The sequence below is a fragment of the Manihot esculenta genome, chromosome 17, assembly GCF_001659605.2.
Source record: "Manihot esculenta cultivar AM560-2 chromosome 17, M.esculenta_v8, whole genome shotgun sequence".
NCBI lineage: Eukaryota > Viridiplantae > Streptophyta > Magnoliopsida > Malpighiales > Euphorbiaceae > Manihot > Manihot esculenta.
Window position 1 is genome coordinate 26785175 of NC_035177.2, and position 21218 is coordinate 26806392.

At 32.4% G+C, this 21218-nt stretch overlaps 2 protein-coding genes across 6 annotated transcripts; one reads left to right on the plus strand and one right to left on the minus strand.

Annotated features, from left to right (window-relative positions):
• Positions 1 to 964: 964 nt before the first annotated feature.
• LOC110605243 (transcription factor bHLH144) lies at positions 965 to 4819 on the plus strand. The gene is made up of 4 exons (XM_043952621.1): positions 965 to 1159; positions 1894 to 2034; positions 2254 to 2436; positions 3367 to 4819. Exon 4 carries the CDS (start codon positions 3692 to 3694, stop codon positions 4406 to 4408), a length of 717 nt encoding a protein of 238 aa, XP_043808556.1. The 5' UTR covers positions 965 to 1159; positions 1894 to 2034; positions 2254 to 2436; positions 3367 to 3691; the 3' UTR covers positions 4409 to 4819.
• Positions 4820 to 7524: 2705 nt separating this feature from the next.
• LOC110605436 (tobamovirus multiplication protein 1) lies at positions 7525 to 16744 on the minus strand. Of its 5 annotated transcripts, none has more exons than XM_021744023.2 (13): positions 16373 to 16743; positions 14500 to 14550; positions 13673 to 13706; positions 13178 to 13264; positions 13047 to 13098; positions 11478 to 11655; positions 11247 to 11342; positions 10544 to 10604; positions 9744 to 9808; positions 9444 to 9518; positions 9286 to 9361; positions 8846 to 9012; positions 7525 to 7835 (listed from the first exon to the last, which is right to left on the minus strand). In XM_021744023.2, the coding sequence occupies exons 1-13, from the start codon at positions 16478 to 16480 to the stop codon at positions 7794 to 7796; spliced, it is 1092 nt and encodes a 363-aa protein (XP_021599715.1). In that variant the 5' UTR covers positions 16481 to 16743; the 3' UTR covers positions 7525 to 7793. The 5 variants fall into 5 exon arrangements, with proteins under 5 accessions (XP_021599715.1, XP_021599718.1, XP_021599716.1 ...); XM_021744026.2 differs by having other exon boundaries at positions 7525 to 7967; XM_021744024.2 differs by having other exon boundaries at positions 7525 to 7898; positions 16373 to 16742.
• Positions 16745 to 21218: the final 4474 nt, after the last annotated feature.

Below are 21218 nucleotides of genomic sequence, written 5' to 3' on the forward strand. Positions count from 1 at the left end.
CATGTTGATACTTTAGATTAAAAAAAACTGGATGATAATTAAATATTTATATTATGATTATTTATATATTTAAATTGTATTTTAAATTTTAATTAATTATGATATATCAAAAAAAGGAATCGAAGTGGACTCCAAGAAGGTGGACACTGTAGCTAACTGGTCTAGACCCACTACAGTGACAGAGTTTAAGAGTTTATTGGATTTGGCAGATTACTATAGAAGGTTCGTTCAGAATTTGTCTAAGATTGCAGCTCCTCTGATCAGATCGACCAAGATGGAACGGAGGTAGTATGACCTGATCAGTGTGAAAAGAGTTTGGAAGAACTGAAGAAAAGGTTGACATCAACACCAGTGTTCGTTCTTACTACCAGCAATAGGGATTTCACAGTATTCTATGATGCGTTCTTAGTAGGACTAAATTGTGTGTTAAGACAAAATGACAGGATAATTATTTATGTTTCTCGATAGTTATAGAAGCATGAGTTGAATTCATCATCTCAATAAAATTCACACTCCCACCTTAAGCTTTCCCTAATTAGTAAATGAAGCTTATAACTATTATTTAGAAGAATGAATTTAGTTTTTTAAATATATCATTTCATATTATTTAATTTATTAAATACTTTTTTGAAACTGAGAAATTATATTTTTCATTGTATAAAACATATAATTAAAAATTAAATAATAAATTATTATAAAAAATGACATTCTTCGATTCCAAAAAATAAGCTAATTTTTTACTTATTTAATTATAAAAAATATTATTTAATAATTTTAAAAAATATATTAAAAATTATTTCATCAATTAAAATAACGCTAATAGTCGTTATTTTAGAGAAAAAAAATATATATATATATAATAAGTTGAGATCAAAAGTGAAAAAGTAAATATCTGTGGCAAGTAGCAATATTAATATTTACACCATTTAAATATTTTAATTATTAATTTCATTTTTTAGAAATAAAATTCCGCGGACTCGGTCATTTGTTGCTCACGCCTCACAGCACACTGCTCATATTTCCTGCACTTCACCTCTGTGTTCTCTTCTCTGGCCATAGATCTTCAGCGAAAACCTAGGGATTTGCTTTCCAGATCTTCAATTCTGAGCTTTGGGTTTCTGTTCTCTTGGACTCTTATTAGAAAAAGATTAAAAATTAGGTCTGATTTTATTGTGTTAATTTGTTATATTTATATGTGTCTTTTTTTAAATAATTATTTCATTAAATTCTTAGTTTTGGCTTAATTTTGCAACTTCTTGAGATTTTCTGTTTGTTTCATTGCCTTTTTTTTTTTGGGGGGGTGGGGGGGGGGGGGGGTGGGGAGGGGGGGTGCGGGGGTGGGGAGTCTTTCTGCTGGTAGACGTCTAGATTATTTTCCATTGTTGATTGTTCAGTTATAGCCAAGGTTTTGTTTTTTTTCTATTTGGTTACACTCATGATCTGCGGTCTTGGTTTAGTTGATCTATTTTTTATTTTATTATTATTAATATTATTTTTTTGCTTTAAGCTGTTTGGTTGCTAAGAAAATTGAAGAAAGTTGTTGTCTTGTTCGTGTACTTGAGTTATTTTATATATATATTAAGACGCAAAACTGATCTAAAAACGATGATTGTCATGATTTCATAGGCTTCAAGCCTTTTTTCCTGAATAGACTATAGGTTTCAGTTGATTTTTATTTGTCTAAAACAATGAGATGAAGGGTTACGCACTTGTGCTTTTGTTGTTTCCTCTTTTGTTTAGCTGATAATTGCTCTTTATGGGCTGTGCTTGATATGGGAAAACATTAGTTCTTTGATTGGACAACTGGGGTTATGCGTTTAATAGTCTGGATTATTCATTTGTTTGTTTTTCCCCAAAAAGTTCATTCAAGTGACATGCTATCTTTTTTCGCAGTGGGCTTGAAGTTCATTTACATACTCATTTGGATTTGGAGGAGAGCAGCATGCCGTGGGCTACTTCGTTTGTGAATTATAGCAGGAACTGTGTTCTCCTGGTGGTCTTCTTTCGTGTCATAATCTAATTTAGTTTGCTTTGGTAGTCTCTCTCTCTCTCTCTCTCTCTCTCTCTCTCTCTCTATATATATATATATATATATATACCGGTAGTCTCCATCACTTGCCACATAACTCAGAGAAGTAAAGTAAATATATCATGTTTTGCTTTATCCCAGTTTAGCTTACAAAATGGTAGATGTGAGAGGTGAATTGTTTGGTTTTCTTTAATCATTCAAGGGCTTTTCACTTATTGTTGCAGGTAATCCTCTTTGATTAGTGAAGGAACCCTCGCATTTAGTGCGGTTTGAATTTAAAAGCGGTTGGAGGAGTGAGAATGTACATTGAGCTAACTATAAAGAGGTATCGAGCTGTGAGGGAAGTAGGGAAGATTAAAATGTTAGTAGGGATAACTGCATATTACCAAGTGATGCAAGTTTGTCAGGTAAAAGTGTTACCTCTGTTTGCTTAGAAATTTTATTGTATGTTCATCTAATATATTTATCATGGTTATTTTAGTGTCATTAGAAAGGTTATTCCTTGGTTTGGATGATATTTACAGCCAGTAGTGTTTTTAAGTCCTGTCCCCAATATTTGTACATTAGTGGTTTCTTGAAGGGCACGTGACAATCGTTTGCAAAGCTCGATGGGTTGCAAGTTTTGAACATATTACTGATTTAAGAGACGATCTAATGCTGTTACTGCCATTTGCTGTTAATTTTTTTGTCTTTTTTTTTTGTGATAAAGAGGTAGGTGCATGGAAACATAATTAGAATGTTCAACTTGGTTTATCAGTATGAGACTAAGTTTGAATGTTCCTATGCTTCTTTGATTTTTTCCTTTTTCTTTTCCTGCTTGTGTGGAGGTCCTCAAGGATAGGAAAAACTAGAGAAAGAAGTATGGTTGAACTATTAATTAGAATTTTTTTTTTCACTTTTTTTTTAGTTAGATTGTTGTATACGTTTTTTTTTTCTATCTGAAGTAGGTGTGCAGCTGTTTCTGCTGTTTGTTTAACTTTTGTTTATTTCCCCTGATGTGGTTATTTGATGGCTAAATCGCAACATATGTCACTGTTAAGAATTGTTTATTTTAGAATTTTATAAACATTATTATAAGACATCTGCTGCTATGAGTTCTGGAATTTGAGTGAGATCAAGCTGAACTTAGACCGTTACCTGAAGGCATATTTTACTGCTTCTCTTCATCAAGTAGTGCCATTTTTATGGGTGGAAACATTGTGCTCTGATACTATATATTGTGTTGTCATCTCTCCTTTCTTCTGTGCTTCTTCTTTACATAGCTTATTGGATTTATTAATTTTAAATTTGTCAATATGTTATTAATAATGCTGATGATCTTCCATTTGCTATTCCAGGCTGAATATTTCCGCCAGTTGCTTAAACCTGTGACGTAGTCTAGCTTTACAAAGCTCTAGGGGATTGGGTTTTGGGACGGATTGCCTCTGGTTGTGTTTATACATAAAAAGGCAATTACGAAGGTGAACTGTTTGATTCTGGTAGTCATTTATTAGAATAGAGAGAGCTCTTTATGCAGGATGGCAATTTGTTGATTTGCTATATAGTATTTTTCTCATTTTAGAAACCTTCTTCTGATTGGAAACCAAATAATCACCAACTGAAAGCCAAAAAAAAAAAAAAAAAAAAACATTCTCTGACTTTTTAAACTAAGGTGGGCTTCTGATGCATAGTGACCAACAATTTCATCCCAAAGAGGTACCCCACTTTGCAAATCAGAGGGGTAATAGTTACATGCATATTCCAGTTGCACCTTCTTTTGCTGCAGCACTACCTCCCACTGGAAAGCATTTGATGCCTGTTCATGGAATTGAATTTCAACCTTCTGAGATTTGCCCCAAGAATTTCATTATTTTCGATCAGAATGATCATCGAAGCCAAGTTATGTTCCATCCTGCAGTTGCCCACAAAGTACGTGGTCCTGGCTTAAATTTGCATAGAAGTTACATCCAAGAGAATTTTGATGGAGAAGAGGTCAATGATATTGAAAGAGAAGTATCTTCTCTAAAAGAGGATTCAGATGATATTGATGCATTGTTGAGCTTGGAAGAGGATGAACAGGATGAATATGATGAGGAAGAAGTTAGCACTGCACGAACTTATGGAGATTATGGAAGCAATTCCCCTGATTCTTATTCGACTTGTGGTTCTAAACCCAGGAAAAATGGATCTTCCTCTATTCAGAGGTTCTCTGGAAATGATAGCAGCTGTAACAGTGAAAGGAAACGGCAGAAAATGAAGAAGATGGTGAAGGCACTGAGAGGAATTGTACCTGGTGGTGACCAAATGAATACGGTAACAGTTCTTGATGAAGCCGTCAGATATCTGAAGTCTCTCAAAGTTGAAGTGCAGAAGATTGGAGTTGGGAATTTTAAGAATTAAATTTTAATTTCATCTGATATTTAACTCCATTCTCTAAGATACAGGCAGTTCTGCTGTCTGCATCAATTAGTTTCCCTCTCTCTTGGCTGGTTGGCATTAGGTGAATAATTCTGACCGGTGTTGGGCACCCATGTTCATGATCCAACGATCCAATTATAGATTGGTTGCCACAAAATGAAGACCCTAGTGGTGGTCTCCTCTTAAAATTTTCTGTAATTTTAGTTTCTACGTACTCTTTAGTGGAGTGAAGATTGCCTTGCCATTCAATATGTACTACCCTCTTCTACTAGCAGGTATTCTGTCTGGCCTGCTACTATTTAGTACTCCTTTTAAATAATGCTATGTTGTACTGTACACTTTTATGTCTATTTAACTGTTCCCATTTCCATTGCACTCAAGCAGTGGTTTATATGTTCTTGTCTGTCTTTGGCATGTGCTCATTATCAATGGTCCTTTGGTACTGGCTTGGTGCTGGATCCAGTTGTGCTTCGTTAAATGCTTAAACTTAAATGGGCTTGCTTTGTGTCAGCATGTATTACTGAAAAATCTGCTACTCTACTTTTTGTTTTTGAAAGATGCTTCAAACATACTTGTGGTTTCCCTTTATCCTCTAATGCAATTGTAAATACTTATTGTGCTGAGAATTTAGAGACATGAAGATGTTGATGATGCACTTATTCTGGTTTGGCACCTTTGTTGCAGTCCCTGTATGTAGTGGTGTCAGTGGAGCACTATAGCAGTATGAGCATCTTTTTATGTAATGTTGGATCCAAGTTGTAATTCTTTTTATGGGAACCCTAGTGGGTAGTCCATTACTTTATGTGAGCATGACTAGCTCAAATCTCTTTCAATGTCTTTATCCATCTTTTAAATATTTTTTTATATATGTGCCCTTTTATCCTCCTTTATGTGCTGGAATTCTAGGGACATGGAATCAATGTCATGCATGCATGCATGCCCAGTGCCTGCCTTTTTTTTTATTATTTTCTCTATTTTATAATTTTGCATAATTCACATGCTATTTGCAGGAGAAATTATATATAGATGAGTAATCTCATTATATGTAGGATGTATATAATGCTTGATAGCATTTAAGGCCTGGGGGAGGGGAAGTATTGAATTTGAGACCCCAAGATCAAGCTTCATGTTCTTACCACCAAACTATGAGATATGTTAAATGTATAAAAAGTTATTTTGCTCTTTTAATTAAATTATAAATTTAATATTTATAATTTAAAAATAAAAGAGATAAATATGATAAAAGATAAAGTTGAAAGCAAATCGGTAGCAGTGGTGTTTGTGGCCGGACCACCAAATAACTTTTTGTGGGAATGTCCTCCAATCTGCAATCCCTGCCAAGCTTTGTGCGTCTTAACAGAACCCCATTGGAGGATTCAGTTTCAGTCAGGTCAAGCGGAGCATATATCGCTATCAATTCCCCAACAATTTTTGGGGCTTTCTGCCCTTTAGTGGTAGTGCTTTTGTGGCTTTTCTCCTTTCTCATTTTCTAAGTCAATGAGTTGATTTTCTTCACAAGTTGATTTATGTCCTAACAGAGTACGTTCATGGTTTGTTCTGCAATTCAAACTTCAAGTACATTTTGTTCTTATCTCAAGAAAAAAAATATTATTAGATTTGGGTTTCCAACCTTCAACCCCATTAATTAAGGACTTAAAAAAAAAAAGAAGGCTTCTCTCTAAATCCATTTGGTAAAATTACTAATGACTATAGTTCTAAAATATCGCTTTATCCTTATATATAGCCATTAAGCATCGCTGTTATTCTTATACTATTTATTATTTATTTGAATAATGAAATAATTGATATGCTATATAAACAGTTAGTTATTTTACATATTAATTTAACATATATTAATTACGATCAATTCATATCAGCAATTATTTTGACTATTAATTACATCCAACAACTAAATAGATCTAAATAGTTGAGTATTTTACTAATTGTTTAAATTTATAATAATAAGCTATGACTTTACCATTTAATAAAAATAAGAGAGAACATACTAAATTGAACAGTGCTTCAAGTAAAATTATTTAAAATCTATTATGATAACAAATAAAATTATTTAAGTTAAAAAAATTCTTGTATTTCCCTATAACAAATACTTATAAAAATAAAAAATGGCAAGCTCTTTTTCAGCTTACACTCTCTCCTCTCCTTCTTTCTCTTCTTTTCTTTCCTCTGCAACTTTATTCAAAATCTCACCATAAAAAGTTTTTAGTTCTAATTTGAGTATGGAAGAATCTTTACTAACCTTCGTGTTATCCATTTGCATATGTCCTTGTCAAAAATACTATTTTCTCCCGCTTGATATTTCCACCCATCTTTGGACATTACTATAATATAAACTCAAATATAATTGTGAGTTAAATTTGAGATTTGACTAAATGAAACTCCTTCAAACCCTAATATTTTACTATACCTTGTGGATTGCAAAAACTTAGATATTTTCAGTCCAAATCACTTTTCAAGACAACACTTACCCTGCTGTACTTTTAAAAAAGAACTAGCTGATTGTGATGTATTGATTTGGCCTACAAATATGCACTTCTATATATTTTATATTTGTAAAAATTTATTTAAATCAATGAAATGGAATTAAAATTTCGTATTGGAATCCAAGTTCGGATGGGTTGAATTCTTCTGGGATCGGATAGTCTTGTACTTAAAATATGTTGGATCATATTCAAATTTGACTGTCCAAACCCAGCCCATTAAATTTGACTTGTATTAAGATGTCTACCCCTCCAGCAGCATCCACAAAGACAGTTGGCTCTAAAGCAAATCAGGGTTAAGCAGCAAAATCAATGATATGCTGGACAGCAGCATTTCAAGCATCGCTTATGCATTCATTATATAAACAAACCTCATTACTTCAAACTTATTTCATGGAAAGCAGCTTGGGAAAATTTTCTTTCACAGCTTTGTGTTGGAGGGTTGGCTGTAGATGATCCATATATCCACCATGAAATCAATATCATTGTTGGTTTAGCATTGCAGCTGTAATGACTTGAAACTTTGAAACAACTTTTAAAAAGTGATTATATCAGAAAAATGCAGCTCAAAAGAAAATGAACAGTTGGATAACAACCGAGTTAACAAAAAGACAAAACCCACATGAACATGATCACTATCAGCAAGAAATTCAAAATCAGGCAAGGACATGCTATGTTGGACAATGCATCAATGAAGTTTTTGTGAATGAAGACATTAGGGGGAAATCCTACTTAACGTTTGTTGTTATATACATGCCCCTAAATTTCTGAAATCAAGATGGCAACCTTACGGCTGTACTCCATCTTTCTGCGTCCTCTATGCAGCGGGGCAGCTTCTTTAGGACTCCCAATTGTCGAAGTCTTCTTGGTCACTGTTGTTCAACAATTCCAGCATCCTCAGATTTAGCAGGCTGACAAGAAAAAGTTTCACTCGGTCATGGTGAATGCAATTATATAGGGCTGCCTCTTGATATCTGCACTTTACAAAGTTGAAGTCACTATAGCTGAAGTCACTATCTCTTATCTCTGTCCTATACAGTCATCTGAATTACCATCCTCCAACAAATAAGACAAAATATCTTAGTTCCGAAGCATGTAAACCGGTTTAGTCGACTACAGAAGCACAAATCCTAGTAGAAAGCAACTTAAATGAGAGAGACAGAGAGAGCAGCAAAGACATCTTTCTTGATTATGAGTGAAAGAATACAAACATAAAATAGCACAGAGAATTTTATTTCGAGGGCTATAAGCTTGTGAAGGACAAACTGAATAAAGCTTGTTAGCCACTAGTTTCCAGCATAAAGAATGTTTAAATGGTCAATATTTAGAATATTTTGTTTGATGATTAATGTGCTTCCCCAGGGGAAGAGCTATCTGGTTATGCAGAGAATACTACCCTAATAAATATTTTATTTTCCGACTAACTCGTGATTCAAGGAACATCAACGACCTACAACGTCAAACAATACTGATGGCCTCATTGGTTGGAATTCCCTAACATAACATCATCAAAACAATGCCTGTTTGTCCTCCAAGCAGAAAACCATAACGTTTCCAGATGACTGGCACTCAGAAATTTCATCTTGGACCTAAACAGTCTAATTTATATTGAACAAGAATTTTCTTCGGCAGCAAGCCATGAACAATAATCAACTTACAGTAAGTAGAGTATTTTTATCAATTCAAATAGGGTGTTAATAAGTCCAATGAAAACTTTTGCATCCAAGCCACAAACTGCATGGAGACCCAACCCAATCTACTCAAGAAGACTTTGCATTAAGAATTTAATTTCCTCTCCTCAGAGAGATAGAGAGAGAGAGAAGACAGAGACAGAGAAAAAGAGATCCATTTTAAGGAGAAGACTAAGCTGAGGGATACAGTAATTACTAATTGGTAGAACCACAAGAGAACAAGAATGGACCTGATTCTGCAAGCTTGTTGCAGTAGTCCAACGCTGAGGATTATGTACTACTACAGAACTATCAGTGATGTAAGCAATCGTTCTTGATTCTTCATGTGCATTAGGAACTACAGCAGGGGGTAATTCTCTCATGATCCACAATATAAATGCTGAGGGTACTGATGAACCTAAACAACAAAAGAAAGTCTTAAAACAAGATCTGAAATATAGGCATCTGAGAATGAAATTTGTCCAAATATAAAGATATACTAAAAAAATTTCCAATACAAAGTGAGAGATAAAAAATATATATATTTATGGTGAAACTGAATTTCGTATCCTGAGTATGAAAAAAACAAAACCTTGTCTCCTAATTCATTATTTAAGTTCATAAAGTTCAACAGGAAATAAAGTATCTTAAGACGTTCTGAAATTTTATAGGGAAAAATTACACCCAGTACCTATAAAATAATATAAAATCAGTAAAAGAGAAGTGGCAGGGCCATTATAGTCAAGCTTCTGGCAGTGATAGAGAACCTGCAATTGCAATTACACACACTTAAGCTATAGTGCTTGGAAATGCAAGCAAAGAACATATGGTTAACAGAAAGGTACATACTGGAATTTGGGTAAAAAGAGCAACAAAAGCACTTGGACTGAAACATGTAACAGAGACAACAGCCAGACCAGCAACCTGCACATGCAGCATCCATTCAGAAATCATCACAAATTTGTCTTTTCTTTTCCGAAAAAGGTCACCAACTCGAATGCCACTTGACCCAGATTCCAGAGATGCATAAGATTAATCTCTACCGCATACACAACAGATGGAGGCCAAGCAAATACTTCACTCATAGTAGATCATAAATCAACCTCTAAGTGAAATCTTTAATGAAAAAAGGAGCTACAGACTTAATACCTTCCACATTTCTGATGCAGCTCTCTCAGATCTTACTCTTCGCATTTTTGAGCAAATTAGAAGTCCTAAACACGAAAGACAGAAAAAGATAAAGAACTCTTTAAAATAACATAATATAAAGCAGACTTGCATATGCAAAAAAGTTTAACCATATATATATAGTTGAGACACAATTTTTCTGGCCAATTCTAATTGATGTCAACAAAAATAAAAAATAAAAAAGAAGCATATTTCCCATTTAACCATAAGTCAGTGAATTTAACCATGTGCAGCAAGTCCACAATATACTATCTATCAGTGACTGGATGCCACTTAGGGAGGTCCAAGTTCAACTATAAACTCTTCATAGTGCGTTGGCAAATAACCTTTCCTATTTAGATCCCCAAAAATCTAAAACAGAGTCCTAAGGAAGCTAACAGGTTCTTCCTGCTGTAGTTTATCCAGCAAAAGAAATAAGCATTACTTCAATCTGTTGATTTTCTTATTGAAGTCACAGTATACAGGCACTTGTGATTATTTTTCTCTCTTCTAGACAGCTTTAAAAGACAAGTCACATAAATATAAGAGACTCTAAAGTCTAAACAACATAATAAACTTAGGATACAATTATGATACACTACTTTCTGCAATCCAAGTAGCTTTCTTATGCCAGCCCCTATATATCATTCATGTCGAAGAATAATATATTATACATATGACAGATATTATATTCATTGGTAGCAGTGGAGCTTATTGAGCTTGCAAGAAGATAATTTCCAGATCCCATAAATGCATAATAATATCGAAGTATAGTTGCTTACCATAACATGCTAATGCTGCTCCTAACAATAGCAATGCTATAGCAAAAGCATCTACATATACCTGCACGCACGATCTTACAGTCGTTACATACATGATACAACTCCATTTGTCAATCACTAGAAAATAATAACCAACAAACTGTTGTTCACCACAAAGTTTTAACAAAATCATATCTTACTTTAAACTGCTCCATCACAGTAACAGGTCTTGAATAAGCTATTATATCATAAGAATTGGGTAACATGTATTTCTTTAAAGCAAATACTTTGTAAGAGACCAGTATGTTGCTCTACTGCAAGAAAAGTTGACCTTTATGCTTAAACTGGAATTAATAGTATTTCATGTGAGACAAGTGTTTTTGCCTTTTGCTCTGAAGCTAAATTCTAACTGCCAGACTCAAAAAGGTGAAAAAAAAAAAAAAAAAACTACTGCAGCGTATGACAAGAAAATTACATTTGACTTCTCTGTCTCCCACAAAGAAGATATAATGTTCCAATGGAATATGCAAAGTGGACCTCCAGGAATTATTTATGACTAACATCACAGGAACCATATAGCAGAATGTTTATAGCTGTCTGTTTATAAAACCAGTATACCAATGATATCCATTAAGGCAAATGTCAACCAAATAATGGAGGAAAAATTTAAAAGCAGCGCTCTGCAATATGAATGAGAAACATGTAAAATTATAAATTTCCACACCGTGGCCAATGATGGTGAATCAATAAAATCATTTCCCATCCCAATCCACATTAACACAGCAAATGTCATCATCAAAACAAATACTAGAGCAGTGACCTGGTGACAAAGAAGAGAGTTTAAAGTTTAGTGAATATTCATCAAATATGTGATTACATGAACACTAAAAGTAAATGACCAAAAAATTTATTCATAAGATGAAGAAAAACAGGAAGCTTCTCATCATAAACATACCCAAATAACAATTTTTTGACGGCTGCCAACACGAACTGACCGGAAAGGTAAACATATTCGTAGACTGTCTGCATGTGCTGAACTTGGATCATCTATTGTCATTTCCAGTAAAGCTTCATGAAAACTAAACTCTTCCTCTTCACAATCCTCATCATCTGCCTGATGGCGAAGGTCAACCCTAGAAAGCATTCACACAGAGAAACATAAAAAGCATAATTTTTAAAGAGAAGAAGAGATTTAAATTTAAATGAAAAAGATAGCAGTTATTAAAACAATTACACTAGTTAAAAGAAAAATAAAAATTTGCGGAATAATAAATCTTGAATTATGTAAGCAAGCACTTCAGCATTCAGACTCACTAAAGAGATTTATACATTAAGAAACTACATTCATCATGGTTGAGAATACAGTCCAATATCTCTATAACATAGCACCTAAATCACAAACATTTTCAGTTAATTCTATGAAATGGAAATCCCTAATTTAAGACACATCTGATGTGCAGTATCCATCCTAAATAAATTCCATCTATGTGGCTATATTACAATTTTGATGTAACTGGGAGCTAGGACTAGCAATATTTAAAGCTCCGATACTGATTGGAAGTTAAAAGGCTAGTATATGTGAAATTTTTCAACAATTTCCAGCAATCCACAAGCAAAAAGGGCCAAACAACAACATAAATGAAGAAAATAGAGAAAAAATAAACAAAACATTTTTTCTCATTATGTAACTTCAAATTCCTCCCGGAGTCATTATTAGACTTCAAAGCCTGGTTTCAACGTTCATTTATCTATGGAATTCTTTGTTGGACAAATATCAAATAAAGCAAAAACTGATTCACTAATTGATGTTATTGAGAATTTGACAAGAATAACACTAAAATCATTTTGACACTGAAGTCATGAGACAGTATAGTGAAAGCTTGATTACATCTGAAAAACTTAAACAAACCAGAGCCATATTTTTCTTCTGAAACTTGATTATTTGCTTGTATCTGGTAGTTCTGCTCTTAGTTAGAATGCTATTTGAGCTCAGAGCCTCAAAATGCTCACACTATTACCAAAGATTCGAGAGTTGTAATCAGACAAAGAAATACATGGAGCATTTTGTTGCCATAACCATATAAAATGGAAAACTTAATGCATCCTTGATCATCTATAACATTTCCAACTAAAAAATGCACGGGTTGGGCCCAAAAATCAACAATTTATATTGATTCATAGGGAATAATAAGAGAAACAGAAAAATACAAGATAATATATATTCACCAGGAAGTACATATGCAGAAGTTCTAATTCAGCTAAATCACATTTCTTGCAAAATCTCTAGCCAAGGATATAGAAAGATAAACTCAAGTGGAACATTCCCAGGAAGATTACTAGATGCTCCACTTCATTTTGAAAAACTTTTTAAGAGAAAATGGATGGAAACCCCAAATAAAATCTTAAATCATCAGACAAGGTAATGCACTGAGGGCACAAAGGAATATTTACAAACAGCTTTCCCCCACACTTTCATTATCTCAGATATGCAGATAGAGCATTAATAACAAAGTAGAAAACATACCAGAAGGATAAAAGTAGAAGAAATGCCGCAAAAGACAGAATTTTTGGTAAGGCTGAAAAAAAACAAAATATTCAGATACTTTCTCTGAGCTCACAATGTGTGATAAAATACTACTTAAAATAGCAGCATACCCATGAAGATAAAGCCACAAGAATGAGACCAGCATTGCCATCTTTTACATACAGCAATTATAGTAGCTAGGAAAAAGATGAAGTAACCTGAAAAAATCTTTGAACTGAGTGATTCATTTCGAAACAAAGATACATGAAACAACAAGCACACATTGTATATACATACTTGTGGATATATGCTCATTCTATAATAATGTATGAAAAGGTATGAACTTTAGGTGTCCATCATAGATAATACGGAGCATGTAATTGAAAAAATAAGAAAATCTTAAAGCAATTAGTAAACAATGCAAAGAAAAGATAACAAAACCAAATACTCTTAAAGCATAGACCACCTTCCATCATGGTCAAAGCATAAAACACATAAAAGTAAGTAAAATAAATAATCAATCATAAAACAGCCACAGGCTTATTGTAAGTACGAAAGCTGGAAGCCACAAACATTTATCAGTGCATCATGAAAGGGATAATGGCAATGTCAGGATAAAAGTTTACCTGTATTAGAAGAGCCAATCAATAGATGAAACACCTGTAATTTGACATAATTCATCAAGGTCATGCATTCACTCCAAAACCGAGAAAAGGAAAAATGCTCTACACTCAAATGCAAACATCATAAATTACAACGTTAGATTTAATTTAAATAAGCCAACCCAAATGAGAGACATTTACACGTGCCATCCCGCCTCCTCATCCCCTCTCTCTGACTCACTCTCACTCTCCAGCATGAAACCCCATGTTAGATAAATAGTCAACATTCTCCCAGTATGTGATTTAACTACCAGTGCATCAATTGAAATGACATTTTATCAGAGTTTGAGGGAATAATAGGGACTGGTTTTGTTGAAACCAAAACAAGTAGCAACACTGTTTTATTTTCTTTAATTTTATCATCACAACTATTATATAGAAATAAACGAAGTTGAGTGAAAGTTGATTTATATTACACTTTCAAATTTGGAAACAGCAAATATATGAACAATAAGAGTAGACAACTCCAATATATAGTATTAATACTGTGTAAGACATATACACCAAAACCATATATATCAAGTGAAAAATTGCATTTGCACGCTATTTAAAAATAAAATATTACTCGTGTGTAATTTGATTTTCACAAATGTTTTCAGCATTGGTTTATTCACCTGGTGCCTGCTTTACGTTGTCAGACAACTCATTCAGACTGGATCAAGGCACAAGTCCCCAATTCAACCAGCTAGTCTGACAACGGTGGATTAATCTAGCTAGCCAATCAATTAGTTTAAGCTCAAACAGACAACAAATCTAGAATTTGATAGAAAGATAAGTAATGATTAGCTTACTTTTTGTCGAGTCCAACCAAGTTGTGAATTCCTTGAATGAATCCTTATTAGCTGGAACAAAAGCAGGCAGCAATGTGTTATACATTCCTTAGTCATAACACAATGTTCATAACCATTTCAACTTTTTTTTTTAAAAAAAGAAAAATCAAATTGGAACTTTGAAAGGCAAATTTTCCTTCATCTCTTCATCTGTACTCCACCTTTCACCCCCACACCCAACACACACACACACACAGCAATATATGTAATTATATTCATAGATAAATTGGTATTTTGATAAAAAGAGATAGTATTGAGGCCTGAAGCACAAAATCAATTTATAGTAGAAAGCATAAAGAAAAAAACATAACCACAGAAAGTATTTGATCTCAAGACATCTAACTAGTGCGCTTAACATGATTTTGAATAGCTTCATGTACCTCAGGACAAGTTGGTAATGCCAAAATCACACCATAAATCCTAGGACCTAAGCTAAATACGTAAAGCTAGAGCATCTTCCACTATACCAACCATTGGCCTGATCAGGCATGGCAGAATTTAACTATAACTGAGTTAAAGTTCACAACTTGGTCGAAATTTTTTCCACTTCAATCGAGTTCCTCTTATGATGTAAACAATGAACTCATGCTTGGCATAACATGATTTTGAATAGTTTCTTGTGTCTCAGGACACGTCAGTAATGCCAAAATCACAACACGTATCATTGGACATAATCTAATACAGAAAGCTAGAGCATCTTCCACAGTATCAACCGTTGGCCTGACTGAATTTAAGTATTACTGAGCTGAAGTTTGCAACTTGGTCAAATATTTTTCCACTTTGATCAAGTTCCTCTTAAGATGTAAACAATGAACTCGTGCTTGGCTTAGGAAGCTCAAAAGAACAACCGAGAACCAACAAGAGAGTAGTCACAAATTTAACTTTCAGCCAACATAAGCAGGGAGAAGAAAGCTTAAGTGCTTGACAAGCATGTTTTCAAGCTTTCTGATCAATTATCATTATTCACTTGTAGTATAAATGACCAAGTTTTGCATAGATTAGGATGGCCTGAAAACCAATTTTTTCCCTTCACTTTCAGATGTAATGGCTGAGTATTTTTCCGTAATGAAGTTTTCTTCAGCTTCTGATAATGATATTCAGATTTCATAAATTCCAAAATGTTGTTGCTTCTTATATCTAGTTTCTAGTCATAATTACCACGGCAGAAAACATATCATAACATTACATTCAGTCCAAATACTTGCATAAACTTTCCCTCCTATGCTTCTCACTTTGCATGGCGATTAGCTGTGTATAACCAGATGCATAACAATGTTGATTGATCCGCAATTACCAACCACCGCAAAAACCCAATTTGACACTTATAGACTAAACGGTTGCTCCAACATCTGCAATTCCTATAAGCCAAGGTGCATTTAGCTATCCTATGACCATCTCAACCCGGCTTAAAAAGGTAAATGTATCACACTCTAAAGGAAGTAAACAAAATTTTAAAAAAGAGCATAATAACCTTCTATTTACTGAAACATTAGAACAGAAATTACCAGTTTATCAAGATAGCAAATTCCCCTTCCACATAATCATCAAATAGAAAACCGAACTCATTTCAAAAATTTCAAACAATCAAACCAAAATAAAAATTGAAGAAAAAAAGTGAGAATACACACATCAACTCGCAAATTATGTCCTTGAAACATGCCCTAATACCTACAATTATCATGTATTTCAGCACAACCCATAATCCCAAACGATCAACAAAGTTAACAAAAATTCAAAAACAAAGCAAAAGAACAAGAAAAGTAATTCATTTTCCAAGAAAGAAAACCATGTTTTGAAGCCCAGAAATGAGGAAAAACGCAAAAAGAAATCAAACCTGATAGAATGCAAGAATCGCAATAATGCCATCAACACAAGCAAGACCCACATTCACACCGAGCACCTCTCGTGGAAAACAACAAGACCCTTCTCTCACTTCCAACATCTCTGGGTCTCTCTCTATCTCTCTCCCTCCCTATCTCGTGGACTTTGTCTCTCTATAAAAGAGGAGAGAGACAGAGAGAGTAGGGTGAACTAAAACAATGCTTTTGTGGGTCTTCGGTCCTTTGAAGTGTACGGACTGAAAACGCAATCTTTTTGAAGGTATCTTTCATGGAAGATCAGTTTGTCGCTGATTTTATGCTTTTTCCATCTTAGGATTCTTCTTCCTTTGATTCCAGACACAGAGATCAGAGAAGGGATGTTCGGGTTCGCTTATTTATTCATTAATAAAAATATTATTTTCAATTCTATGCGAGTAAATTTACTATTCAGTCGTAAAAATTTATTAATTAATTTTTTAATTTAAAAAAATACATTAAAATATTTATAATATTTTTAAAAATCTATCAATTAATTTTTTTATTAAAATTATTAAAAGCTTTTTTATTCAATTCCTATATGATTTGAAAAATTCATTAAATTTTCTCTGATTTTATAAATATTTATTAATTAAATTTTTATACTGAAAACATTTTAAAATTTTTATAATAATTGACAGTTAAAATTAATAAATAAATAAATTATTAATTATATTTTTTACTTCCATATGTTAAAAAATTAAAAAAAGAATTGTGGGCGGTAATAATGGTAACAAAATTAAACATTGGAGGGTAAAAATGTAATTAGAATGGATATGCTTGTGTAAAAAAAGATATGGGAGGTTTGTCTGATCGCTGAATCACAGGCGGGTGTCCATCACCCATCACCCATTGAGAAACAAGAGATACCATCTGATGCCTTTTTGACTTTTCTTCTTCTTGACCTATCATTAATGGACAATTTTTTATTTATTATAATTTTTTAATTTATTGAATTTAATATATAATTTCATATCCAATTTTTTTCTAAAAATCAATTAACACTCATTATTAACTTTTAATATATAATATTCATCAAAATTTAACTATTTAACCATTAAATTTTTAAAAAATTAAATAGTTACATTTTTTGTATAAAATTTAAATATTTAATTATATATTTAACTTCTTATTTAATTAAAAATTAATTAGTTGGAAATTGAAATGGATATAAAAAATTTCTGTTATTCACTCCGACTATCTTTATCTTATAATATATTTGAAAAATGTATTTTCAGTTTGTACGACATGATTTCAATCTCTTTCAATAGAGTAATATTTTTATTAATTATGTCGCTCAACCGTATATATCTTATTCAATTATTATTTAGCGTCATTTCTTATGGGATGTATCAAGTTTAATAATGATATGGCTTACATGAATCGTTTTTCCTCTACTATTATTATTATAATATTAGAGATAGTACCAGCAGAATTGTATACGGTAATGTTATCCAAATATAGTATTTCTCTGTTGTGGTATGAAAAACACGTGCTATTTTGGCCGCTATTAAATTGTCATACGTGGTGGATTTTTAATCCATTACATGTGAAATTGATTTTACTATCGTAAATAATACTCTTTACAGTTTGTCGACTATTATACCCTAAAAATTAGGGTTTCGATTATGACAATACTTAATATTTGCTCTTGTATTTTAATTTTTTTCCAGTGAAATCCTCATTAAGTAAATAAAGTTACATATATAATACTTAAATTTTATCTTAGAAATTTATTACCGCTATATTGACTACGGTGTAAATTAACAGACGTACATTCTTTATTATAATAAAATTTTAATTTACAGACGCACATTCTTTATTATAATAAAATTTTACTCTTAATAACAACGGTATAATGCCAATTTAATTTGAAGGAAAAAAAAAAAGAATGATCATTGTTTTGTTTGGATTTATTGATATTTAAGCTTTGTTTATTCTTAATTTTGTCACAGGATGGTAGAAGTTTACCACTTCACTTGGGCAATAAATTGTATTATTATTGCCCACTTGTTAGATCAAAACAAATTAGGACACAATTTTAATGCTTTTTATTAATTTAAACATTTTCATCCCTTTGTTATTTCATGTGTTTGCAGATTATATTTGCCAATTTGACCTTCAATGTCTTTTTTTTATTTTCCATTAAAGTTAAAGCAAAATCCTTTTTACTGTTGTGAATATTTTTTCTTCTTATTATTATTTATACATCATAAAAATATTTGATACTCGTGATTATATAAAAAAAAATATATTTTATTAAAAATAAATAAATTTTTTATTAAAAATAAATAATTTTTTTATTTTAAACATAGCAAAAATAATTACGAGTTTAGTCTAATAATAACTGCAATAAAGTTGAATATCCCTATTTCTCTTTTATCTCTAATAGAAAAGGAAAGAAAAAAGAGTGGAAAATGCTATCTATTTTATGAATTGATATTACTATTTGAAATTATTATTGAGGAAAATACATATTGAATATATTAATTAAAGGTATACAAATTATTTTAAATTAAATTTAATATATATTTTTAACTTATAAAATTTTAAATTAATTGAATAATTTTTAAAAAGCATTTGAAAATAATAGTTAAGAAAATAATTTTTATTTTTAAAATAAAAATAAACATTACTATAAAAAAAAAATTGTCTATACACATTCGAAGCATAAGAAAAGAAAGAGATTAAAGATTATTTCTGTTTCGTTCTTAGATTTTTATACTTTCGACTCAAGTTTTCTCGGTGGTCCCTTTCTAACTCGATACTCTTGTCTTTTCCTTTTCCTTAAACCTAACTTCTTCTTTTCCCTTCCCCATGGAAGACGATCTACGTCAATTGACTATCGATGAAGAAGAAAATATTGTTGTCCTTATTAAGAGTTCCAGAGATATTTCAATAGTCACTTATGATTTCTGTATGGTGGGGAGATTTCTCACATATAATCCAATACATTTTATTTTTGATGGAAACAAAAACTTTTAGTTCTCGTATAGAATTTTTTTCGTAGTTTTTTACATTTTGATGGTTGCTTCTCAGTCAATAGACAAAGATTGGGAGGATGCCTTTCGGATGATGCCTTTCGTTAATGTGGAAGAGTCATGTATATATTTCTGTGGTTGGCTTTTCTTCAAATTTTATTGATTCGGTTGTTTCGGAAAGTAATGTTCAATAGAGGTTTACTAGTTATTATGGGTTTCCGGAATCGCAACGACGACGTCAGTCTTGAAATCTTATTCAAATTTTCTCTCGTAGAAGCTTTCTTCCGTGACTTTATTCGGGAGACTTTAATGATTTATGCTCGAAAGATGAGAAAGAAGGAAGAGCATCTTGAAAAATTTTAACTATAATTAATATACTATATTATAAAGTGTGATTTAGTCCGTAATTCCCCAAAAAAAATCACTTTACAGATTTGTTCCTGATATCGATTTACACATTTACTTTATGTTTCTTCATCAATTTTCTTTTATGCTCTCGGCTTGCGTTTGACGCTCATAATGAAACGACGTCATTTCTTGCATGCTTTTTATTTTTTCTTTCTTCTTTTATCTTTCGCTTCTTACTAGCCTTTGAACCCTCTTGGCAAAACGACTGTCATTTACTTTTCTTTGTTTTCTTCTTTATTCTTTCTTCCTTCTTTTCCTCCATCTTTTCTTTTTATCCTGCAGCAAAAAAAATTAATTTAAATGGTGTAGTCATTGAAGTTCAAGCATTAACTTATTCATTTCTTGGATTATGCTCTTCATGGACGTCGTTTCTTTCTTCTTTTGTCTTCTGCTTCTTACTAGCCTTTGGACCCTTACTTTTCTTTATTTTCTTCTTTGTTCTTCATTCATTCTTCTCCATCTTTCCTTTTTATCCTACAGCAAGAAGATTAATCTAAATCGTATAGCCATTGAAGCTCAGGTATTAACTTATTCATTTCTTAGATTATGCTCTCAACAGTACACCTATAAATTTATCAAACCATTTAAGCACGAAGATTTATCTATGCACCCATGGAAGCTCATGCATCAGCTCACTCATTTCATAGATAATGATCTCAACAGTATATATGCCCATGAACATCTCCACGGGTTACTTATCAAAATTAAAATTAATGCAGCCATGGAAGCTCATGCACGAACTCACTCATTTCATACATAATGATCTCAACGGTGCATGTACACATAAACTTATTAATGTCTTACAGAGATGATGATATGCACCCATAAATTTATCAAACCATTCAAGCTAACAGTGCAACTATCAAGAGATTATGTTCATTAAGCAGGGAGATTTATCCTAATAGTGATGCACCCATGGAAGGTCATGCATCAACTCACTCATTTCATACACAATAATATTAAAATTAGTGCAGCCATGGAAGCTCATGCATGATAGAGATAATAATTTGCATAGTGTTTGTTCTTTTTTTTTTTATCTTTTTTTTTTTTGCAGTTGCTTGGGTACATTTTTCAAGAGTTTAATCATTATACTTGTCTGCTTTCATAGGGGGTTCTCATTGCTATTTTATCTTACAATTTTACCTTTTCCATGCGAACACTGCACCAGCCGATCTGCAATTACTTGCCTTTTACACTGCAAATTTTGATGTCACCAACAGTGGCAAGTGAACAGCCTCTTAGCTTACCTGATGAACCATTTAATCCTTATTTATAGAGCTCTTTTCCATTTTCTTTTAATCCATCACCTTTCCCAGGTTTTTAACTCTTTCTACAACGGTTTCTTTTTCTGTTCTAAACATGCATTTGCTCATGTTTACCGATATTCTTCATTATGTGGTAGGTTGTAGCTTTTACTGTTGCTAGAGGCGCTCCT